This window comes from Pseudorasbora parva, chromosome 23, assembly GCF_024679245.1.
Source record: "Pseudorasbora parva isolate DD20220531a chromosome 23, ASM2467924v1, whole genome shotgun sequence".
NCBI classification, from domain to species: Eukaryota; Metazoa; Chordata; class Actinopteri; order Cypriniformes; family Gobionidae; genus Pseudorasbora; species Pseudorasbora parva.
In genome coordinates, this window is record NC_090194.1 from 1,599,145 (window position 1) to 1,620,972 (window position 21,828).

At 37.6% G+C, this 21,828-nt stretch overlaps 1 protein-coding gene across 1 annotated transcript in view; it reads left to right on the forward strand.

The window, feature by feature from the left end:
• The first annotated feature begins 184 nt into the window (after positions 1 to 184).
• Positions 185 to 21,828, forward strand: part of ryr1a (ryanodine receptor 1a (skeletal)) — a 174,182-nt gene continuing 152,538 nt past the window's right edge. Inside the window, exons 1-11 of the mRNA XM_067432724.1 lie at positions 185 to 321; positions 10,644 to 10,763; positions 13,384 to 13,485; positions 13,717 to 13,737; positions 14,949 to 15,023; positions 15,141 to 15,219; positions 16,175 to 16,287; positions 18,102 to 18,201; positions 19,679 to 19,775; positions 19,871 to 19,945; positions 20,877 to 21,033. Coding sequence (XP_067288825.1) covers positions 274 to 321; positions 10,644 to 10,763; positions 13,384 to 13,485; positions 13,717 to 13,737; positions 14,949 to 15,023; positions 15,141 to 15,219; positions 16,175 to 16,287; positions 18,102 to 18,201; positions 19,679 to 19,775; positions 19,871 to 19,945; positions 20,877 to 21,033 — 987 coding nt within the window. The 5' untranslated portion in view covers positions 185 to 273. The remainder of the gene's footprint in view (positions 322 to 10,643; positions 10,764 to 13,383; positions 13,486 to 13,716; positions 13,738 to 14,948; positions 15,024 to 15,140; positions 15,220 to 16,174; positions 16,288 to 18,101; positions 18,202 to 19,678; positions 19,776 to 19,870; positions 19,946 to 20,876; positions 21,034 to 21,828) is intronic.

Genomic DNA, 21,828 nt, shown 5'->3' on the forward strand with positions numbered 1-21,828 from the left:
CTCAATAAATCAGTTTGAGTTCGGTATATGTCCTTTATTATGGAGCTAACCCCAACAGAGAGTGATAATGTCAGCTGTATGAGCCGGTGCTCCTCCTCCTTGATGAGAGGACGCTAGAGAAAGAGGAGCTTCCTTTTAATCTGCACCAGAGTTGGAGTCTCCGTTCTTCCACACACACTCCCAGCCTGTGTTCCGAAGTGACGGAGAAGCGGGAAAACTAGGATCTGTCCCAACTGGGAAGAAGGACCGAGAGGGAAGCCCATTTCCTGCAACATGGCCGAAGGAGCGGAGGGAGAAGAGGAGATCCAGTTCTTACGAACAGTGAGTTATATTTCAGACTACCTTACCTCTGATGAGTTAAAATGCATAATTACAAGGACTGAAAATATTAGGAAACTCAGTCAATGTGTACGCTGTAAACATTTTTTTGTTAGTTTAACTTTAAAAAAGTAAGTAACCTGGTTGCCTTAAAAAAAAAAGTATTGAAATTCAAAATTTGAGTTGATACAATGAAGGAAATTGGTTTAATAAATAGAAACTCAAAATATTATTGTATCTGAACCACATAAAAAATTTAATAAATCATGAAAATAGCACAATTTGGCTGCGTCATCAGGAATAAAACACAATTACCCAATATGCTTACAATTTTTTTTAATAATATTTAAATAAAATCTGTCGATTCTTAAAAAATGTTCATTGTATTAACTAAAATTTTTAATTTCAATGAACTCAAAGTTTTAAGGCAACCAGGTAACTTATTTTTTAAATAGTTTTGTAGATATATGCATTAGCAATGTTTTTAGTTTTTTAATTAATGGAAGAGTCATGAAAAATTAGTTGTTTTAAAGTGTGAATTCTTAACTACACATTGTATATGGTCCATGTTAAACATCTTTCTCTTTTTGGATGAATGTAAGTGACATGACCAGGTGTGTGGGTTTGCTGGCATTGTTGTCTATTAATACACAGAGGTTGGATTGTCACTGTTTGAAACGGGACTTTACACTTGGCGCTGTTCACAGAAGCATGACGACAACATTCTGCCAAGACCAAGATATAAATATACAGTACAAAGATCTGTGAATTTAAGATGTGCAAGTGATGCCTGTTACTGCCTTAATGTGTGTTTAAAATGCATACCATGTTGTCAAGCTTCTATACAGGGTTTCTGCGGGTCGACCTAATACAATTTAAGGGCTTAAAAATGTCTTAAATTGCAGTGGAAAGTCTTAAATTCAATATCATGGCATTGATTTAGGGCCATATGAATAGCAGAATCCATTCATAAAAATGTAATTTACTGTATAATGAGGAATGTCTCAGAATTTGTCAAATGTTGGATGAATAAATCAAAAGTAGGTCTGACACTTAAAGGGACAGTTCACCCAAAAATCCTCATTTCCTCGTCCTCATGTCGATCCAAACCCGTCAGACTTTCCTTCATCATATAAAGCCATCGAGTCTCTTCAGAACATCTGGAATAATCCGCTCGATCCGTATGGATCAGTTTTAGGATCTCTTTATGAACTTTCTGAAGCGTCAGTGGAAGTTGCTTAGACTGTCAATGGAGGACAGAAATCTCTCAGATTTCATTACAAATATCTTCATTTGTGCTTGAAGATCAACGAAAGCCAGTCACATTTAATTTAACCATTAAAGACAGAATAAACTATAAAACAATAAATTAAACAGATTTCATAGGGCTCTAGATTAAATTACATTCACTGCAAACATGATGTTCTTCCTCAGGATTTTAGTTTTCCAGCACAAATATCTAAACACTTAAATCAAGAGACATTTATGACATGCAAAATAAAGAAATTAATCTTGTTTTCTAAGAAATTGAACAAAATGAAGTGAGTTTGATTAAAACAAGAACAAATATCTGTCATTGGGTATGAAAATTACTAACATTTGAATTAAAGCCGCACTTGGCTACTTTTGCTCTCGGGGTCCCCCCACAGTTTGGAAAAAATAATGTCCTCAACGACTGTCGTAAGCTCAGTCATCCTACATCAGGGCATGCCATCGCGCCTGCATTTGTTGACATGACAACCCTGATAGCCCTGATCTAGTGATGCGCGGGTCGTCTCATAACCCGCGGACCCCGTATGTCTATTTAATGGTCGCGGGTGCGCGGCGGGTTGTAAAAATATATCCAGTGGTGCGGGGCGGGCCAAATAACTTCATAAAAGCGTCCCGCGGGTCGGTGCAGCACTAACAGTTCCCCTGAACACTGCAGGAGGAGTTCACATGCAGGAGTTCATCTGGCGGCGCGTGGGAAACGTCTTCATCCCAGGTACAGTCAGTGGCTTATGCTTCAGCATGTCATATGAATATCATTTCATGGGTTTTATTTTTTTCAAACGCCAAATAATCACGATGCTCACGTTTACAAGCCAGCGTCATTATAGTAGTCTATTGGTTACCGTTTTACAGAATCTATATGATACTTCAGTTCAATGTTTGAGTGGTAGCTCACCGTAACAAGCAGGACAGCATCGGTCGGGCACGCCTCCTTCAGCTCACGCCGACGAGCAAACGCTGGTCACATGTTGATTCTCGTCCTGCCTTTAATCCCATCACTTTTTCATTTCCTCTTATTGCTTTCCTCCAACAAAACCTTTTCTTTCTTATTTGTCTGTGCTGCTTCGGACATGACTATGTTATCCGACGAACAAAGTTGGGCTCGCACGTCCGACTGTTAGGAAGTGTGTGTGTTGGTGGAAGTGACGTATATGCCGTAAAGCAGTCGAGTTTTGTAGTTCTTTTTGTTCTCGGGTTACTACCCGAAACCCAAAGTTTAAAAGTACGATTAAAAACGATACAGACCCCGTCAGGCTATGGCAGACGTGTCATTCAACCTATTGTAAGACGATTTATCATCACAAGAGTCTTAAAAAGTTTATTATGAAGGTTGAAAAGTTACCTAGTGCTGCTTTAAGTTGATTTTAATACACATCAGCAGATATTTGTTCTTGTTTCAATAAATAAAATCACTTTCATAAGATTTCTTATCATGTAATTTCTCCAGTAAATGTCTTGATTTAAGAATATTTTAGATATTTGTGCTGGAAAACAACATCAGAAGCTTCAATAAAAATGATTTCCATATTCTAGTGTTTGGTAGAGATATTCACACTTCTATTCTATATTCAATATATTCTTTTGTCGAATTTGTTAAAAAGTAATGGTGATCTGTTGGAAATTGTATTTTCAAACTTTGAAGTGTCTATTATACATATTGACATGTTGTGTTCCCTTCAATACATTTTCTTTAATTGGTCTTAAGGTCTTAAATTTGACTTCAGAAACCCTGCTGTAGGGAGTCAATGCTTGACCTTAGTGTTGTAAATGCCTGACCTGGCTGTGTTAGGGTTATGTCAACACGAACCTCGAGTCATTCTTACACGAGTCCTACACTGTAAAAAAATATTTAAAACATAAGTTACCTGGTTGCCTTAATTTTGAGTTCATTGAAATTTACATTTTTAGTTAATACAATAAAAAGTTTTTGAGAATCAACAACCTTTATTTAAATATTATTAAAAGATTTTGTAAGCATATTGGGTAATTGTGTTTTATTCGTGATGACGCAGCCAAATTGTGCTTTTTCATGATTTATCAAATTTTTTATGTGGTTCAGATACAATAATATTTTGAGTTTCTATTTATTAAACCAATTTCCTTCATTGTATAACCTCAAATTTTTCATTTCAATAAACTCAGAATTTTAAGGCAACCAGGCTACTTACTTACTTTTTTAAGTTAAACCAACAAAAAATGTTTACAGTGTATAACGGAGTGTGAAGTTTAACCAGCGCCGAAGACACCGAGCGCTGTTGTTTGTGATGCTGCCGTCTGTGAGCTCGAGTCTATATAGAGATGGGATTAGCAGCTTTCTAGCTCGTCACGAACCAACACCTGTTTGTTACAGTCTATTTAAAAGCTCTATCACTTGCATGTCCCCCTATTTCTAAGACGGCTTCTAGAGCTTTTTTTGTTTTGCTGTTAAACATTAAAGATTGGATAGTTTTTGTTTCTCATAAGCGGAAAGTCGTGATATTAAGTTTGTAGATCACTATGAATTGTAGTGTGTGAAATAATCTTTGAAATGAGTGAGTAGATAAAAGAAAAGCAGATGAAGTGTAAATCCTTGATTTTTGGATCATTCTTCATTGCTAGTTGTTTAATGGAGATGTATTTCTGATGCAGTTTCTGTGATCAGACGGTCGTCGTCACACATTAATAGTATTTTCCTCAGCGTTTACTGCTCAACTGTTGCTATTGTGTGACTTTAAAAAAAAAATTGCATGTAGCAGGTGCCACAGCCTGAAATAGAGGGAGCGAGGAGGAGGTTGCAAGAGGCTATGTTTTTAATTTAATTTGTGATACTGTAATAGGGTTGCTGATGTTTAAAAAATTCAGCGACGACATGCTAAAACGTTTTGAAAATGTGTAATCTCAAATTTTTAGTAGTGGAAACTTGACTAGCTTTAACTAGCTGATTCAATAAATTAATTGTTTACACGAAGCTTTTGGTAGCAATAGCATAGCACTTGCATTATAAAACATTTAAAGGTGCACTATGTAAAAAAATTTCAGTAAAATATCCAAAAACTACTAGGCTGTGTTTTATATTTTGTTCAGTTGAGTACTTGCATTATCCCAGATGTTTCCAACTATTTGTAAATCGTGAGAAAGTTGCTATTTTAATGAACCGGGACGTGTGAGGGCGTGGGCTGTCGATGACATCATATCCGCGTTCCCTCACACTCATGACCGGAGAACAGGAAATGGCGCTGGCGACTCTGGCATAATAAAAGTCCTGCTGCTCGCGAGTGTTGTTCATCTCATTAAAAATCGCTCCAGCCTCGCTCGGCTCCACAACACTCACTGCTCTGCTTCACACCACAGTAACGTTAATAACCTCATCCATCAACATTATTTCTGCCTGAGTCCTATCCCGATTCTTTCCCACCGCCTGTGAGGAGAAGAACACGTCCCAAGATTCTGCGCTCAAACGTGCCGTCATCAAACCACGCCGTTGTTTTGAATAGGCGACGGAAAAGTTACATAGTGCACCTTTAAGTTCGTCTAAATTAAAAGAAACAAGTTCATAAAACTCAAAACAATTGAGATTACTCAAAATGTCACAGTTTTGAGAAATCAAAAGAAAAAGAAAGTTTTAAATACTCAAAAACGCATTTGTTTAATTTGAGTTGGCTCTACTCAAACCAATTCATTATTTTGAGAGTTCATGTTTATAGTTTTTTAAACAAGCTAAAAAAATTGTTGCTGATGACACACATATTTTTGCACATGTATTTTAATCTGTTACAGGGTTCGTACGGGTGCTTGAAATCCTTGAAAGTGCTTGAATTTTGATGTTGTGTTTTCAAGGTTTGAAAAGTGCTTGAATTTTAGATAAAGTGCTTAAAAATGCTTGAAATTGTAACTATTTATTTTACAACAAATACCTATCTGACTAAATAGTTTGTTTATTAAATGTAGAAATATAATATGTTGGAGAGCCTAAAATGAAACCTGCTGTGCTCGCGATCTGCCCGTCTATTTCCATGTGTGACTCTGCCCCCATGTTGTCGTTTCAATGAGCGTTGGTTGAAAGATGCTAAATTCGAATTTTGGATCAAGCGGCCACAATCCCCACGAAGTGCCTCTTGTAAAGTCTGCTAAAACACTTGCAGCTTTTCACTATGGGCGAGTCTGCTCTTTTGAGTCACATGAAAGGTAGGCTTACTCATTGACTTTCAAGTAAGCTAACTAAGGTTTACTGTAGCCTAATGTACACATTAGCGACTATTTGTTTAACTTGCGCTATTAACTGCTAGCTAGGAATTCGCATAAGTGACAAAGAGTACGTTACATATGAAGAGTTTGGTTGCAAAACACAATAAACGGCATTTTTTGACATTTAGATTTTATTATTGGAAATCACTGTTTAGATGTACCTTAATCTATGTGTTAATTGCTGTCATTAATAAGATTTAAAAATGTACATTTTAAGCCTCCTACAAAATGTATTTTTTTCCACAAAACGCGATATCCGCCAGCCCAGTTTCTTTACAAAGTGCGATAAAGAACGTTCAAGATGCTGCGCGAGCTCAGGATGTCACACGAGTTGAGTCACCGCCGGTGAAGTGCTCCGAGTTTGCTCAGTGATTTAACGATAATAGTAAAACAAAAAACATATTTTTAAAAAGAGGATTCAATAGGCTAACTAAAAAAGGTTTACCATTTAATTGTTTATACTGTAGGCGAGCTGTCAGTCACGTATAGGCTACGTCACTGATCAACAGCTGTCTGTCAGTTAGAGAATCAAAGCTTCAGAGTTGAGCTTAACGTTATGGATTTCGATGACGGATTGGAGCCGGTCAGGGAAGGCATCTTAATCAATATAATCAAAATAATCAAAGGGAGAAGACCAAACGGCAAGGCATTCAGGGGAGCGAAAACATCCAAAGATTTATTTTGTTCATCGTGCGACTGCGAGTAACGTTGGTCTGTGTCATGCGCGCGCGCGCGCACACACACACACACGCACACCCACAAGCTTTTTTTAATGGTATTACAGTAGAATAATATAGCTTGTGGTGGATATATAGCGTTTTGCAAAAAGAAAAAAGAAAAATATATATATGTATGTTTGTTCTGGCCAAAACTTACTCGGAATCTTATTATTATTAATCAATCTTTGTATATACTATTCCATATATTTATGATGTATTTGTTTTTTTAACCAATTTAAGATGTCTGACAATGTTAAGATAAATATGTTGCAGTTTGGCATGGTTTTTGACTTATTTATGAACTATTCATGGACATAAAATTAAATAAAAAATATCCTGGATTTGAAGAATATTGTGTCCCTGGCCTGCACTGAGCTCAAGTAATAGTTTAATGTACAAAAATTGTGAATGAACTTGACTGTTGATATCTTAAATAATAATGTCAAATAACCAACATTTCTCAAAATGGATATATCTCGTTTTGCAACGAAACTCATGTATAATGTGATAATGTAAGATTAGGATGTCCGTTATGGCATGTTCATTTGTGGAATAGGCAGTGAACGTAACATAGCCACAAATCCGCAAATTAAAACCTACAAACGTTAGCTTAGTGCATAAAAATAGTGTCAGATGGTCATACAAGTAGTGCTGTCAAAAATATTGATATTTTTGATATGCATCGATAATGTAATATCCGAAACGATACCTCTCCTCTTTACACCTGTTGCTCTCCCCTCCGCCTCCGGCCGACAGGTTAACCCTCTGAACATTAACGTGCCGACGCGTTCTGCTGGATTTTTCTTTATGACAGTGTGTTAGTGTGTGATTGGTCTGAATTTCACACAGGATTGCACATAATTCTACAAATTCCCGCAGATTTCGTGCTCATATCTGAAGTGAGCACATACCGTTATAAGCCGACCTCTCACATACAAGTAAATAAAATAAAAAATAGCTCATTTTCCCAGCTTATGAATGGTCAAATACACACATAAAAATGTTACAATGTTCACCTGGGTGTGTATTAACGTAAATACCGTTGTAAACAGTTCAGAAGAATGAGTAACAGGAACAGTGTTTTGATTCTACATTTGCGTCAGGTCTTAAAGGGGCAGCAGTTATTCAAACTACAAGACAAAAGATCACCTGCTGCTCTTTACTGATTAACTTATGTAACTTTAACAGATTAATATATATTAAATTTTTACAATGAAAAGCCAATGTTATTTTAAATTTGATAACTTGTTTATTTTTTTAATTCAGTTTCTCACCTGAATACAGTTAGACCTAGGCCTATACCTGAATTATTTGTGCTATTATTTTTTCTTATTTGTTCTTATTTTATTACTGTTTTCTCTTCTTTTTACCATTTGAAGTCAAGCTTTCTTGTGCTGTATGTAAGCTACTGCAACACAATTACCCCATTGTAGAACATGCACTGTAAGCATATTTGTGAGATAATTGTAATGGTAATTGAGCAATGTTTATGAAAAAACAAGCTTAAGCCTCATCATATAAAGTGATCTCTTGTGAAGAAATATTTGATTGCCTAGACATACACACAAAAAAAAGAAAATAATTAAAAATAGAAAAGGTCAATGAGCTGAATCCGACTGACTGTCTACCTCAAAGACGAATGTTTGCAGTTTTAAAATTTTCAATAAATGAAGTGAAAGTTAAGTGAACCCGTCAAGTGATTTTGTTTTGGGTAATTGTTTTTACAGTTACCCCAAAGGCAGGTTAGATAGTAAGCACAGTCTACTTAGACAGTGATACATTTAAAATAAATAAAATTTGTGATTTGGTTAAATATCTGATCCTTCTGCTTTACGAAACACAATTTTGGCTGTTTATAGCATTATTATCTTTTTAATGTGATGATCACTAAATAATAATTTTGACAATGTATTGGTATGTAATTTACAGCGGTGTTAGGTGCTGGAAAAATCTTTAAAATGGACCTTGAAAGTGCTTGAAAAGTGCTTGAATTTGACCTTTGAAAAGGTGTACGAACCCTGTGTTACCATCAGGGAGACGATTTAGGGTTTTGAAGTGTAAGTCAAACGGTTACAAAAATTATTTAGTGCCAACTGCGGTCAAAATCTTAAATAGAGAATCTTATGTCTGATATATAATGCTGTATTTTTTATATTAAAATTTAGGCATTTATGTATGTGAGTATGCATGTATGTATTGTCTTATTGTACACTGGCCGTGTCACGATGTCTAAGACAAATTTCCCAGTAATGGGACAATAAAGTATATCCTATTCTATTCTATTCTATTCTATAGTGTAGTCAATTTTGATTTCACGGTGTCAAACTGTTGGAACAGTACACTGTAAAAAAACAATTAAGAAAATACATTTTCTGGTTGCCTTAGTTCATTGAAATTTAAAAATTGAGTTAATACAATGAACAATTTTGAGTTTTGAATGAACATTTTTGGGAATCGACAACCTTTATTCAAATATTATTAAAAGTTTTTGTAAGCATATTGGGTAATTGTGTGTTTTATTTGTGATGACGCAGTGAAACATGGCAAATTGTTATTTTTTATGTGGTTCAGAAACAATAATATTTTGAGTTTCTATTTATTGAACCAATTTCTTTCATTGTATCAACTCCATAAAAAATTGTATTTCAATAAACACAAAAATTTAAGGCTACCAGGTTACTTACTTTTTTTAAGTTTAAGTTTTTTTTTTTTACAGTGTAGTTTTTTTTCCAACAAGTTTACATTTTTTAATGAGATTAACGTAAGTAAAATTAATGCTCATTGCATTTCCCTCATTATAAGAACTCGTCTAACATTCATTAAATGTAAATGCTTCCACGGCCCACTGGGTCACATTCCAGCCCTGGAAGATCTCAGCAGACGACACACTTACATATAATAATACACTGTCATGCACATGCTGTCAAGGACACGACCTACCGCAACCCAAGGCGTGCTAAGTCTTTAATATAACATGCTGACAATTTTACAGAAAAATTGCATATTCGTACAAATTAATCAATGAAACAATAATGAGGTTATCCATTAAATTATGTTTATTTGAAGTCAACTAGTAAACAGGGTGGTGTTTTACATTATAATTAGCAGCGCAACTACAGGCCTTTCAAACCACAACTTTGTATTTTATAGAACCTGAATATATTAAATACATAAATCAATCTTTCTTTCTTCCCAGACAGTCTTTATTTAAGCCTCCTCGCATGTGTTTTGGCTGTAACCCGAGCCACATTCAGGATTAGGGGCTTGCTGCCTTGATCACAGTTACTAATACCAAGTTATGTAGGAGCAATGTGTCCTATGGACATGCTGTTACAAAGAAAACTTCAATGACTTGTCTAAAGCAGTTTTTCAGAAACTAGCAATATTCACTGAATCAAAATACCTTTGGCCTTTGTATAGCCATTGCTGGGTCCTTTAGAAAACAGTCGTGGCAGAGTCTACCTAATCATTAAACTCTCAGACCTTCACAGGATTCTAAAGAAGCAACTTTATGGAGATCAGCCCATATGTGAAGCTATAACTGTTGTGACAGTGTCCCTCTTCATGCGTAGAACTTCATGAAAGTTGGAGTGAGTGTCGTGATTCTAAAGAAGCATGGAAACTTTTCTGGACAATGGGCTTAGAAAAAAAGCTTTAAAAACCATGTAATACTGCCTTTTCTGTCTATGATCTAAGTGAGTACATGCTCGCTAAATAAAACATATTTTTACTCTTTTTTTGGCCTTTAAGATTTAGCTCACCAAAAAAAGGAAAATTCTGTCATTAATTCCTCATGTCGTTCCAAACCTGTCAGATCTTCGTTCATCTTGAAAACACAAATTAAGATATTTTTTGATGATATCTGAGAGGTTTCTAAACAAATCGTATGCAGCAAAATCATTACAACTTCCAGAAAGGAAGTAAAGACATTAAAATAGTCCAAAAGAGCAAAGATTGAGATTTACTTCCATGAGACTTGCATGAGAAGTGTTTACAGCCATTGAACAAAGTAAATGACAACAGAATTTGCTTTTTAACTTTTCTGAGATGTTTAGACTTCTTTATAAGCATGATATATAACCCTACGACTGAAATGTGTTGTCTTCGTAGGATGACCAGGTGGTTCTGCAGTGCACAGCTACTATCCTGAAGGAGCAGATCAAACTCTGTCTGTCCTGTGAGGGTTTTGGGAATCGCCTGTGCTTTCTGGAAACTACATCCAATGCCCAGGTGTGCATGTCATTCTGAGTTCATGAAATACTGTCTGATGTTTTGGATTCCCAATGTTCTGTACACTTTTTAAAGGTTCAAGCGAGTAGCGCTGCTAAATTCCTATTGTAATTGGTAACATTTCCATGGATCAGTATTCTCCCCTAAAAGTGATCGGGCAGACCAAACCGTAAGTCGTAGAGACTTGAAACTTTGAGGGCTGGTAGTTCTCACACCATCTACAATGACACCAAAGCTCGTCCCAATCGGCCTGATGGGGGCGCTACAGCGCTCAAAAGTATGATATCAGTCATAACTCCTAAACCATTAGGTGTAAGCTCATGTGTCTGATATCACTGGAATCCTTGGCTCAAGATAGACTAAATGCATGCCTCAGATTTGATCGGCTTGCAAATTTTTGGGATATTTTGGATTTTTCTGAAAACATACTTTTGCAATCTAGTCCTTGGTATTTGGCCTGATTGGAACCAAAGCAGTGCAGTGAGATTCTCTGGAGTCTGATTGTCGATAATTATCAAAAGAAGTTTAAATTTCGATTCACGGTCCATAAGGGCCGCCAAAATTTTAGAAGTGGGCGGAGCCACTTTTACTAAAATAGCTATAACTTGTAAACAGAATGAGATATTCTCACCAAACTTGGCACACATATTTAAGTGCTCATTCTGTGGTCGTGTGAAAAAGCATACAGCGACTGGCCACTTGGTGGCACTATAACATGGGGAAACCATTAAATGGCTATCTAATTAAGATTTTAACTACACAACCCTAAAATCAAATTAAGATTTTAACTACACAACCCTAAGTCTGATTGACTTGAAAATTGGCATGCTGTGTCTTTGTCCAAGGTGACATTTTCTCGAAAATTGCGGGAAATTCTGTTTGAGCAGCTATCAGATTAGGTTAATGGAGGCCGATCGTAATGAGGCCTATGAGAAACCTGATAGAAATTGGCCACTGAGGACACCTTTGCGTTTTTCACGTGTGTAAAGGATTGTATACCATGCGATTTTAGGCACAATCCCACGACATTTATACCACATAATTCGTTAATTTGTTACATTTATATAGCGCTTTTCTAGGCACTCAAAGCACTTTACATAGAAGGAGGGAATCTCCACATGGCAGCAACTTTGCCTGTAGGACCGCCGCTGTACATCGAACCACTCGAGATTGGAGTCAAACCAAGTTTGGATAACTAGTCCAAGGTTTTTGGCTCTCCTTCGAAAAAAACCTCTGCGACACAATTCTCGGGACTCTAGGTGAAGAATTATCAAAAATAAAAAATAACTTGTATAGCCATTGTTGGGTCCTTTAGAAAACAGGTGTGACCAAGTCTACCTAATCACTCCTAAAGGTAAACTCTCAGACCGTCACAGGATTCTAAAGAAGCAACTTTATGGAGATCAGCCCATACGTGAAGCTATAACTGTTATGGAGATCAGCCCATACGTGAAGCTATAACTGTTATGGAGATCAGCCCATACGTGAAGCTATAACTTATGGAGATCAGCCCATACGTGAAGCTATAACTGTTATGGAGATCAGCCCATACGTGAAGCTATAACTGTTGTGACAGTGTCCCTCTTCATGCGTAGAACTTCATGAAAGTTGGAGTGAGTGTCGTGATTCTAAAGAAGCATGGAAACTTTTATGGACAATGGGCTTGGAAAAAAAGCTTTAAAAACCATTTAATTCTGTCTTTTCTGTCTATGATCTAAGTGAGTACATGCTCGCTAAATAAAACATATTTTTACTCTTTGGGTTAAAGGCCTTAAAGATTTAGCTCACCAAAAAAAGGAAAATTCTGTCATTAATTCCTCAGGTCGTTCCAAACCTGTCAGATCTTCGTTCATCTTGAAAACACAAATTAAGATATTTTTGATGAAAACTGATATCATTACAGCAATATCATTACAACTTTCAAGCTCCAGACAGGAAGTAAAGACATCGTTACAATAGTCATGTGACTCCAGTGGTTCAGCCTTATTGTTATGAAGAGATGAGAATACTTAAGTGCACAAAAACACACACAAATAACGGCTTCATTCATCAATCTCTTCTGTGTCAGTCTCTTACGCTGTTGGCGTAGTAAACACATTGCAGAGCTTTAGGGTTCTACATCCGAACGCCGGCTCACCATTGGCTGATGCTGATCACGTGACACATGCGTGTGGTGCTGAAGCAGGAGCTGACCAATAATGAGCCGGCGTTCTGATGTAGAACCCGGAAGCTCTGCACTGGGTTTACTACGTCAACAGCGTAAGAGACTGACACAGACGTGAAGAGAGTGATGAATAAAGTGGTTATTTGTGTGTTTTGCGCACTAAAGTATTTTCATCTCTTCATCACATTAAGGTTGAACCACTGGAGTCACATGACTATTGTAACGATGTCTTAACTTCCTGTCTGGAGCTTGAAAGTGGGCACTGCTGTCTATGGAGGGGTCAGAGAGCTCTGGGAGTTCATCAGAAATATCTTCATCAGTGTCTGAAGATGAATGAAGGTCTGACAAGTTTGGGTTGAGGGAGAGGAATTAATGACAGAATTTACACTATTGGGTGAACTAACCCTTTAAAGCACTCGAACCCTGATAAGTTATATATTTTGTTTGTCATTCTAGAATGTTCCTCCTGATCTGGCGATATGCTGCTTTATCCTGGAGCAGTCCTTATCTGTGCGGGCCCTTCAGGAAATGCTGGCTAACACAAATGAGCTTAATGAGGTTTGTTCAGAGCACATACATCTGGAATAGGGCGAGAGTCCCTCCAAACGATAGTCCACCCAAAAATATTAAATCTAAATTGGTACATGACGGTGAGTAAATGTTTTTGGGTGAATTATCCCTTTAATATCAAATAAACTCAAACTCAATTACTTGTTGTGCCCGAACAATCATAAAATGCATAACTGTCTCTTGTCCTCCTTACCTTGTTTTCTCTTTTGCCAACTATAGGCAGTCGATTTGGACAAATGGGTAGGTTTCCATTTTTGCCTGTTCCTGTTTCTTTTGATTATTCTTATTAGTGTGATTCTACCTCAGATTATAGCTGCCTTGTCACGATCTCTAACAAACTGCAGGCCAGAAGTCATTCATGGCAAATGTCAGAGACAGTGAAAGGCGGGTTATAACTATGTCCATTTTGAAACTTTTTTGTCTTCTTATATTCTTAACCCAGTTCTGTGTTAATTTTTCAGTTATTACTGTGATAAAAACATATCTATAAATACCAATCAGGCATTATTTACATTATGACCACTGACAGGTGAAGTAAATAACACTGATGATCTCTTCATCTCCTGTTAGTGGGTGGGATATATTAGGCAGCAAGGGAACATTTTTTCCATAAAGTTGATGTTTTAGAAGCAGGAGAGATGGGCAAGCGTAAGGATTTGAGCGAGTTTGACAAGGGCCAGATTGTGACGGCTAGACGACTGGGTCAGAGCATCTCCAAAACTGCAGCTCTTGTGGGCTGTTCCCGGTCTGCAGTGGTCAGTATCTATCAAAAGTGCTCCAAGGAAGGACCAGTGGAGAACCGGCCACAGGGTCATGGGCGGCCAAGGCTCATTGATGCACGTGGGGAGCGAAGGCTGGCCCGTGTGGTCCGATCAAACAGACGAGCTACTGGAGCTCAAGAAACTTGCTCACTATGGGAAGAAGGCGAGCCTGCGGAGGCAGTGTGATGCTTTGGGCAATGTTCTGCTGGAAAACCTTGGGTCCTCCATCCATGTGGATGTTACTTTGACACGCTCCACCTACCTAAGCATTGCTGAGACCATGTTCAGCCTTTCATGGAAACGGTATTCTGGTGGCTGTGGCTCTTCCAGCAGGGTAATGCTCCTGACACAAAGCACAAATGCTTCAGGAATGGTTTGAGGAGCACAACAACCAGTTTGAGGCGTCGACTCGGCCTCCAAATTCCCCAGATCTCAATCCAATCGAGCATCTGTGGGATGTGATAAACGAACAAATCCGATCCATTGAGGCCCAACGTCCCATCTTACAGGACTTAAAGGATCTGCTGCTAACATCTTGGTGTCAGATACCACAGCACACCTTCAGGGGTCTAGTGGACTCCATGCCTTGAAGGGTCAGCAAAAGGGGGACCAACACAATATTAGAAAGGTCATAATGTTATGCCTGATTGGTGTAGATGCCTATTGCATGTTTTTCCACCTTCTTTCTAGTCTTCACAAGGAGGAGGCCACCGCACGTTGCTGTATGGCCATGCCATCCTTCTCAGACATACTCACTCCAGCATGGTGGGTCAAATTTCAGTATTCACACATACATGAGTATTTTAATAGAAAATGTACTATAGCGAAAGAATAATTTATTCCCTCTGTTTTTATTGATTGCCATATCTTTGCTTGATGCAGTACCTCAGCTGTTTGACAACATCAAGGTCACTCACAGACAAGCTGGCCTTTGACGTGGGCTTGCAGGAGGACTCGACAGGTGTCTGATTATCTCAAGTATACCAAATGCTTGCAAATATACAAAAGGGAAATCTGAGTTAAAGGGATAGTTAACTTTAAAATTAAAATTCTGTCATCCTTTACTCACCCTCAAGTTGTTTCAAACCTGTATGAATTTCTTTCTTCAGCTGAACACAAGGGAAGATATTTTGAAGAATGTCAGTAACCAAACAGTTAACTGGAGCCATTGACTTCCATAGTATTTTTTTTTCCTACTACAGAAGTCAATGGCTCCAGTTAAATGTTTGGTTACGGACATTCTTCAAAATATCTTCCCTTGTGTTCAGCTGAAGAAAGAAATTCATACAGGCTTGAAACAACTTGAGGGTGAGTAAAGCTAAGTTCCCACTGAAGCTAAGCAGGGCTGAGCCTGGTCAGTACCTGGATGGGAGACCAACTGGGAAAACCAGGAGCTGCTGGTAGAGGTGTAAGTGAGGCCAGCAGGGGGCGCTCACCCTGTGGTCTGTGTGGGTCCTAACACCCCAGTATAGCGATGGGGACACTGTACTGTCAAAGAGCACCGTCCTTCGGATGAGACATTAAACCGAGGTCCTGACTATCTTTGGTCGTTAAAAATCCCAGGATGTCCTTTGGAAAAAGAGTAGGGATGTAACCCCGGCATCCTGGCCAAATTTGCCCATTGGCCCCTGTCCTTCATGGCCTCCTAATAATCCCCCTCTCCTGATTGGCTTCATCACTCGGTCTCCTCTCCACCAATCAGCTGGTGTGTGGTGAGCGTTCTGGCGCAATATGGCTGCCGTCGCATCATCCAGGTGGTGCTGCACATTGGTGGTGGTTGAGGAGATTCCCCCCTTCAATGTAAAGCGCTTTGAGTATCTTGAAAAGCGCTATATAAATCGAACACATTATTATTAAAGGATGACAGAATTTTCATTTTAAAGTGAACTATCCCTTTAAAGAAAATCTCCCTCCAGGTGAGGCATGTTGGTGGACCATCCACCCTGCGTCCAAGCAGAGGTCAGAGGGTGAGAAGGTCAGGGTGGGCGATGATCTCATCCTGGTCAGTGTGTCCTCTGAGAGATATCTGGTAAGACCCGTCTCTTTATACGCCTTAAAAAACACTTTAAGACGCATCTTTTTAGACAAGCATTTAATTAGCAATTATGGTTTTGTATGTTTTTGTGTATATTTGTATGTTATGTGTATGTGTATATCTTTTATGTGTATATTTTAATTTTGTAAAGCACTTTGTGTGTTGTCTGTGAAAAGTGCTATAGAAATAAAGCTTGCTTACTTACACCGTCTCGTTTAGATGGAGCCTTAAGCTGATGATACACAGGGCAACTTTTTGAGCAATGTTGCCGGGCAATTAAAAAGGTTGTGAACGTCTCTCTATGCCTTTGGTTCGGTAACTAGATTCTGTTAAAAAAGAAACAAGACAAATATACTACGTAAGAAAATAATTTTGTGCAGTGCAATGTTGCTGAAAGATGTTGCTGTGGGCTTTTTCCCATTGGGAATGGGCAACAAATTTCTCTTTAGATATACAGATAGGAATTTTTTTCTCAATGAGAACGTGCCCAAGCAACATCTTGCAGCAACATTGCACTGCAAAAAATGATTTTCTTACGTAGTATATTTGTCTTGTTTCTAGTCCAAACATCTAAGGGAGAGTTCACACTTGTAGTTCGGTTATGGTTAGTTTGGTCCGGACCAAATAACAAAAACAAAACATATAGTCCTGGTCCGCTTAGCGTTCACACTGGCATTTTTAACAGCGAACCTAGAGTTGCCGAACCAAAGGCTCAGGGAGACGGTCACAACCTGATTGGTCGGCTTATATGACGTAGGAGCTGCTTACCGAACATTCAAAACAATGCTGTGTGCCGGATTACACGCCATCATTTTATGCGTGTACATATGGCATTATTTTACCCGCTGAGAACTCATGAAGAGCGCATAACATGGTCAAAACATTCAAAACAGTTTCAGGATTTCCTCCGTTGTGCAGAGAAGAGACGGCCGTTCTGTCGTCTGTACCTGCTAATAATGGGCAACACGGGTCCTTTAATGAGAAGAACCAGGTCTGCTTTTTGTGCGTTTTTTCTAGCATTTTCGAAACATGCTCGTCGGACCAAATATTGATGAGGCTCTTCCTCGTTGCTCTACGTTTGCCCTCTAACGTTAAAGTTACTCATTTTGGATACGCCGATCTTTCCGCGTCGTCAAATCAGCTGACTAGGCGTCACATCTTGTGACATTACGTCCGTTTTTGGTCCGTTTACATGTCTTTGGTCCGTGTTGCGTTCATATATCAGTCGAACCGCACCAGAGTTGGTTTGGAAGCGGACCGAGACCCGTCTTTATAGCAGTCTCGGGCCGCTGGTTTGGTCCGCACCGGGGTTCGGATAGCAGCGTTCACATATGTTCAAATGAACCGCACTAAACGAGCAATCACACCAGGGTTCGTTTTAATCCAACCAAACATGACAAGTGTGAACGCACCCTAAAAATTCTTAAAACAAGAAGTATTTACTAGACAAGCAAAAGTAATTGTCTTGTTTTGGGGGAAAAATAACTCAGAATTAAGAGAGTTTTTGCTTAAAATCTGCCAATAGGGTAAGCAAAATAATCTTGTTTTCTGTTTGAATTATTTTCCTTACCCCATTGGCAGATTATTTTGCTTATTTTATTTTATTTTTAACCCCCAAAACAAGACAAAAACTTTTGCTTGTCTAGTAAATGCTTCTTAATGTAAGAATTTTTAGATGTTTGGACTAGAAACAAGACAAAAATACTAAGTAAGAAAAGCATTTTTTGCAGTATGCCTGGCAACATTGCTCAAAAAGTTGTGTATCATCAGCTTTACAGTTTCACCTGAAACATCTGTCCCATCAACAGCACCTGTCCTATGCCAGCGGAGACCTCATGGTGGACGCTTCCTTCATGCAGACGCTTTGGAACATGAACCCAGTCTGTTCTGGCTGTGAGCTGGCAGAGGGTAAGCTTTTCTAAATACCACATTTTGTTTACTGTAAAACGTGAAACATTTTATATGCATTAGGGTTGTGGTATTTTTGGGGGGGAAATCGAATTGCAATTTTTTTTGTTGATAAAAATTGCAATTTTAAAATGCTATTTATCCTTGTGGTGCTCCTAGCGTGCCAGTCAAAAATTAGTTTTTTTTTTTATTATTTTAATTAAATTAATGTACTACTCTGTTAAAGTTGCTGTCTTCATTTTTTTTTTTGTAGAATCAACTTGAGAAAGTTAAGATAGTTAAGTGATTTAAACTTAAGTGTTCAAACAAAAGTGTTAAGGTGTAAAACTTAAACCTTTTCTAATCATGTCCGAGTTTTATTGTGTGCGTTTACATAGCAAGTGCCAAAACCTTTAAAAAGTTAAAAAAAATGTAAAAATAAATACATTTTTAGGTCTTAATTTTCTTATTTTCTACAGTTCTAAACCAATATGCATTATGCAACCAATATCAATATGCATTATGCAACCAATATCAATATGCATTATGCAACCAATATCATTATGCATTGTAGACCAATATCATTATGCATTATGCAACCAATATCAATATGCATTATGCAACCAATATCAATATGCATTGTAGACCAATATCAATATGCATTGTAGACCAATATCATTATGCATTATGCAACCAATATCAATATGCATTATGCAACCAATATCAATATGCATTGTAGACCAATATCATTATGCATTATGCAACCAATATCAATATGCATTATGCAACCAATATCAATATGCATTGTAGACCAATATAAATATGCATTATGCAACCAATATCAATATGCATTATGCAAACAATATCAATATGCATTATGCAACCAATATCATTATGCATTGTAGATTAATATCAATATGCATTGTAGGCCAATATCAATATGCATTATGCAACCAATATCATTATTCATTATAGACCAATATCAATATGCATTATGCAACCAATATCATTATGCATTGTAGATTAATATCAATATGCATTGTAGGCCAATATCAATATGCATTATGCAACCAATATCATTATGCATTGTAGACCAATATCAATATGCATTATGCAACCAATATCATTATGCATTGTAGATTAATATCAATATGCATTGTAGGCCAATATCAATATGCATTATGCAACCAATATCATTATGCATTGTAGACCAATATCAATATGCATTATGCAACCAATATCAATATGCATTATGCAACCAATATCAATATGCATTATGCAACCAATATCAATATGCATTATGCAACCAATATCAATATGCATTATGCAAACAATATCAATATGCATTATGCAACCAATATCATTATGCATTGTAGACCAATATCAGTATGCATTGTAGGCCAATATCAATATGCATTATGCAACAAATATCAATATGCATTATGCAACCAATATCAATATGCATTGTAGACTAATTAAAAACATTTCCTTGGTTCAGGCTATCTGACTGGAGGGCATGTTCTGCGTCTTTTCCATGGGCACATGGACGAGTGTTTAACAATTCCTGCTGCTGACCAGGGCGACGACCAGAGACGGTGAGATAAAAATCCATATGCTACTGTATGTAGACATGCACAAACAGCTAATCTACACCACAATCAATCTTTCCTTCTTCTGCATGATTTATCAGAAATGCACACTATGAAGGCGGAGCCGTGTGCAGCCACGCCCGATCTCTCTGGAGACTGGAGCCTCTTCGCATTGGGTCAGTGCTATTTCAATACAGCAGAGGCTTAAAGGAATAGTTCACTTTTAAATTAACTTTTGCTGATAGTTTCGTCACCCCCATGTCATCAAAGATGTCTATATATTTCTTTCTTCAGTTGAAAAGAAACATTCCAGGATTTTTCTCCATATAATGGACTTCAATGGGCCTCAAACGGACCAGATGACCGTTTCAGTGCAGCTTCAAAGGGCTTTAAACGATACCAGACGATGAATAAGGGTCTTATCTAGCCGAACGATTGCCCATTTAAACAAAAAATAAAAAAGTTTACGTTTTATACACACAAATCACGTTCGTGACGTCACGTGATACTCAATTACGCTGTAAAGGTCATGCTTGACGTAGGCGGAAGTACTGAGTTTGTGTTTACAAGTGTTCGGAAGGAGGACCATACGCACATTCAAATGTATTTGTGTCGTTTAAAGCATTTTTTCGCACACTTGTAAACACTGACTACGTCAAGCATGACCTTTTCAACGTAATTGCGTATCACGTGACGTCACAAACAAGCATCACAGAACAGAGCAAGGCGAGCATTTGTGCTAATAAAAGGTAACCTTTTTGTTTGTTTTTTGTTTAAATGAGCGATGGTTTGGCTAGATAAGAATAATAACCTTATTCATCGTCTGGTGTCGTTTAAAGCCCTTTGAAGCTGCTCTGAAACTGTCATCTGAACCGTGAACCGTTTGAGGCCCATTGAAGTCCATTAAATGGAGAAAAATCCTGGTATGTTTTCATCAAAAACATTCATTTATTTTCCACTGAAGAAAGACAGACATGGACATCGTAGATGATAAAGGGGTGAGTAAATCATGAGCAAAAGTTTATTTAAAAGTGAACTAATCCTTTAACAAGCAATCACGGTGTTTTTCTCAGTTTGAGCTGATGTTCATTGTCTCATTGTGCGCAGGTGGAGTGGAAGCCACATGAAGTGGGGTCAGTCCTTCAGGGCGCGTCACATCACCACAGGCAGGTATCTGTGCCTGGACGAAGAGAAAGGACTCCTGCTCGTGGACCCGGAAAAAGCAAATACTAAGAACTCTGCTTTCTGCTTTCGTGCGTCTAAGGTGATAAGATCAAATAAAATAAATTACTCAGGTCTTATTTAAAACGAGACACTACAGGTGAATAGGGAATTTTTTTAAATCACAAGATATCACTATGAAACGTTTCCAGTTTATTACTGGCATACACATAAGAAAAAAATGTATAACAAATGTTTTGTATAAAATAATGTGTTAATATGCAAATGAGGCCTTGTATACTTAAATAGATGCTAATTTGCATATATTTCCAAAAACAAAATCTGGAAATTGTAAAGGACCAGGTTCAGAATTCTTGATTCTATTTGTTGACATATTAGATGAGAGGGCTTTTACAGAGGGGATTTTTGGGAGTAAAAAGACTTATAACTCAAGATAGGAATTATATATCAACAAATCCCTCTGCAAAAGCCTTTAGAGTATAGTTAAGTATAAGACTGGAAAAGTTGGTGCTTGTAGATGCTACTGAAGTGGAAATATCTAACTCGGAGTGTGAGAAAAAACTCATTTTGAGAAAACGGCCTTAAAAGTTTTTTATTATATAATTGCATACATTTCCCCCAACCTAAAAACAAAATATATATTCACTTCATTTATATCAGCAGTGTATAACATTTAAAACACATGTAAATTAATAAATGAATAGCCTTATGCTGAAGAGAAATACCTTAACAAACACACATCATTACAGTCACAAAAACAGCAAAAAACTGTCCCTGTTTGCTGTATGTCCATCTATAACGATTTCAATCTAATTCTTACAGGGTTTCATCATCTAATCTGTTGTTGTTTACTTTCTTTTTATCATCCCTTGCTACT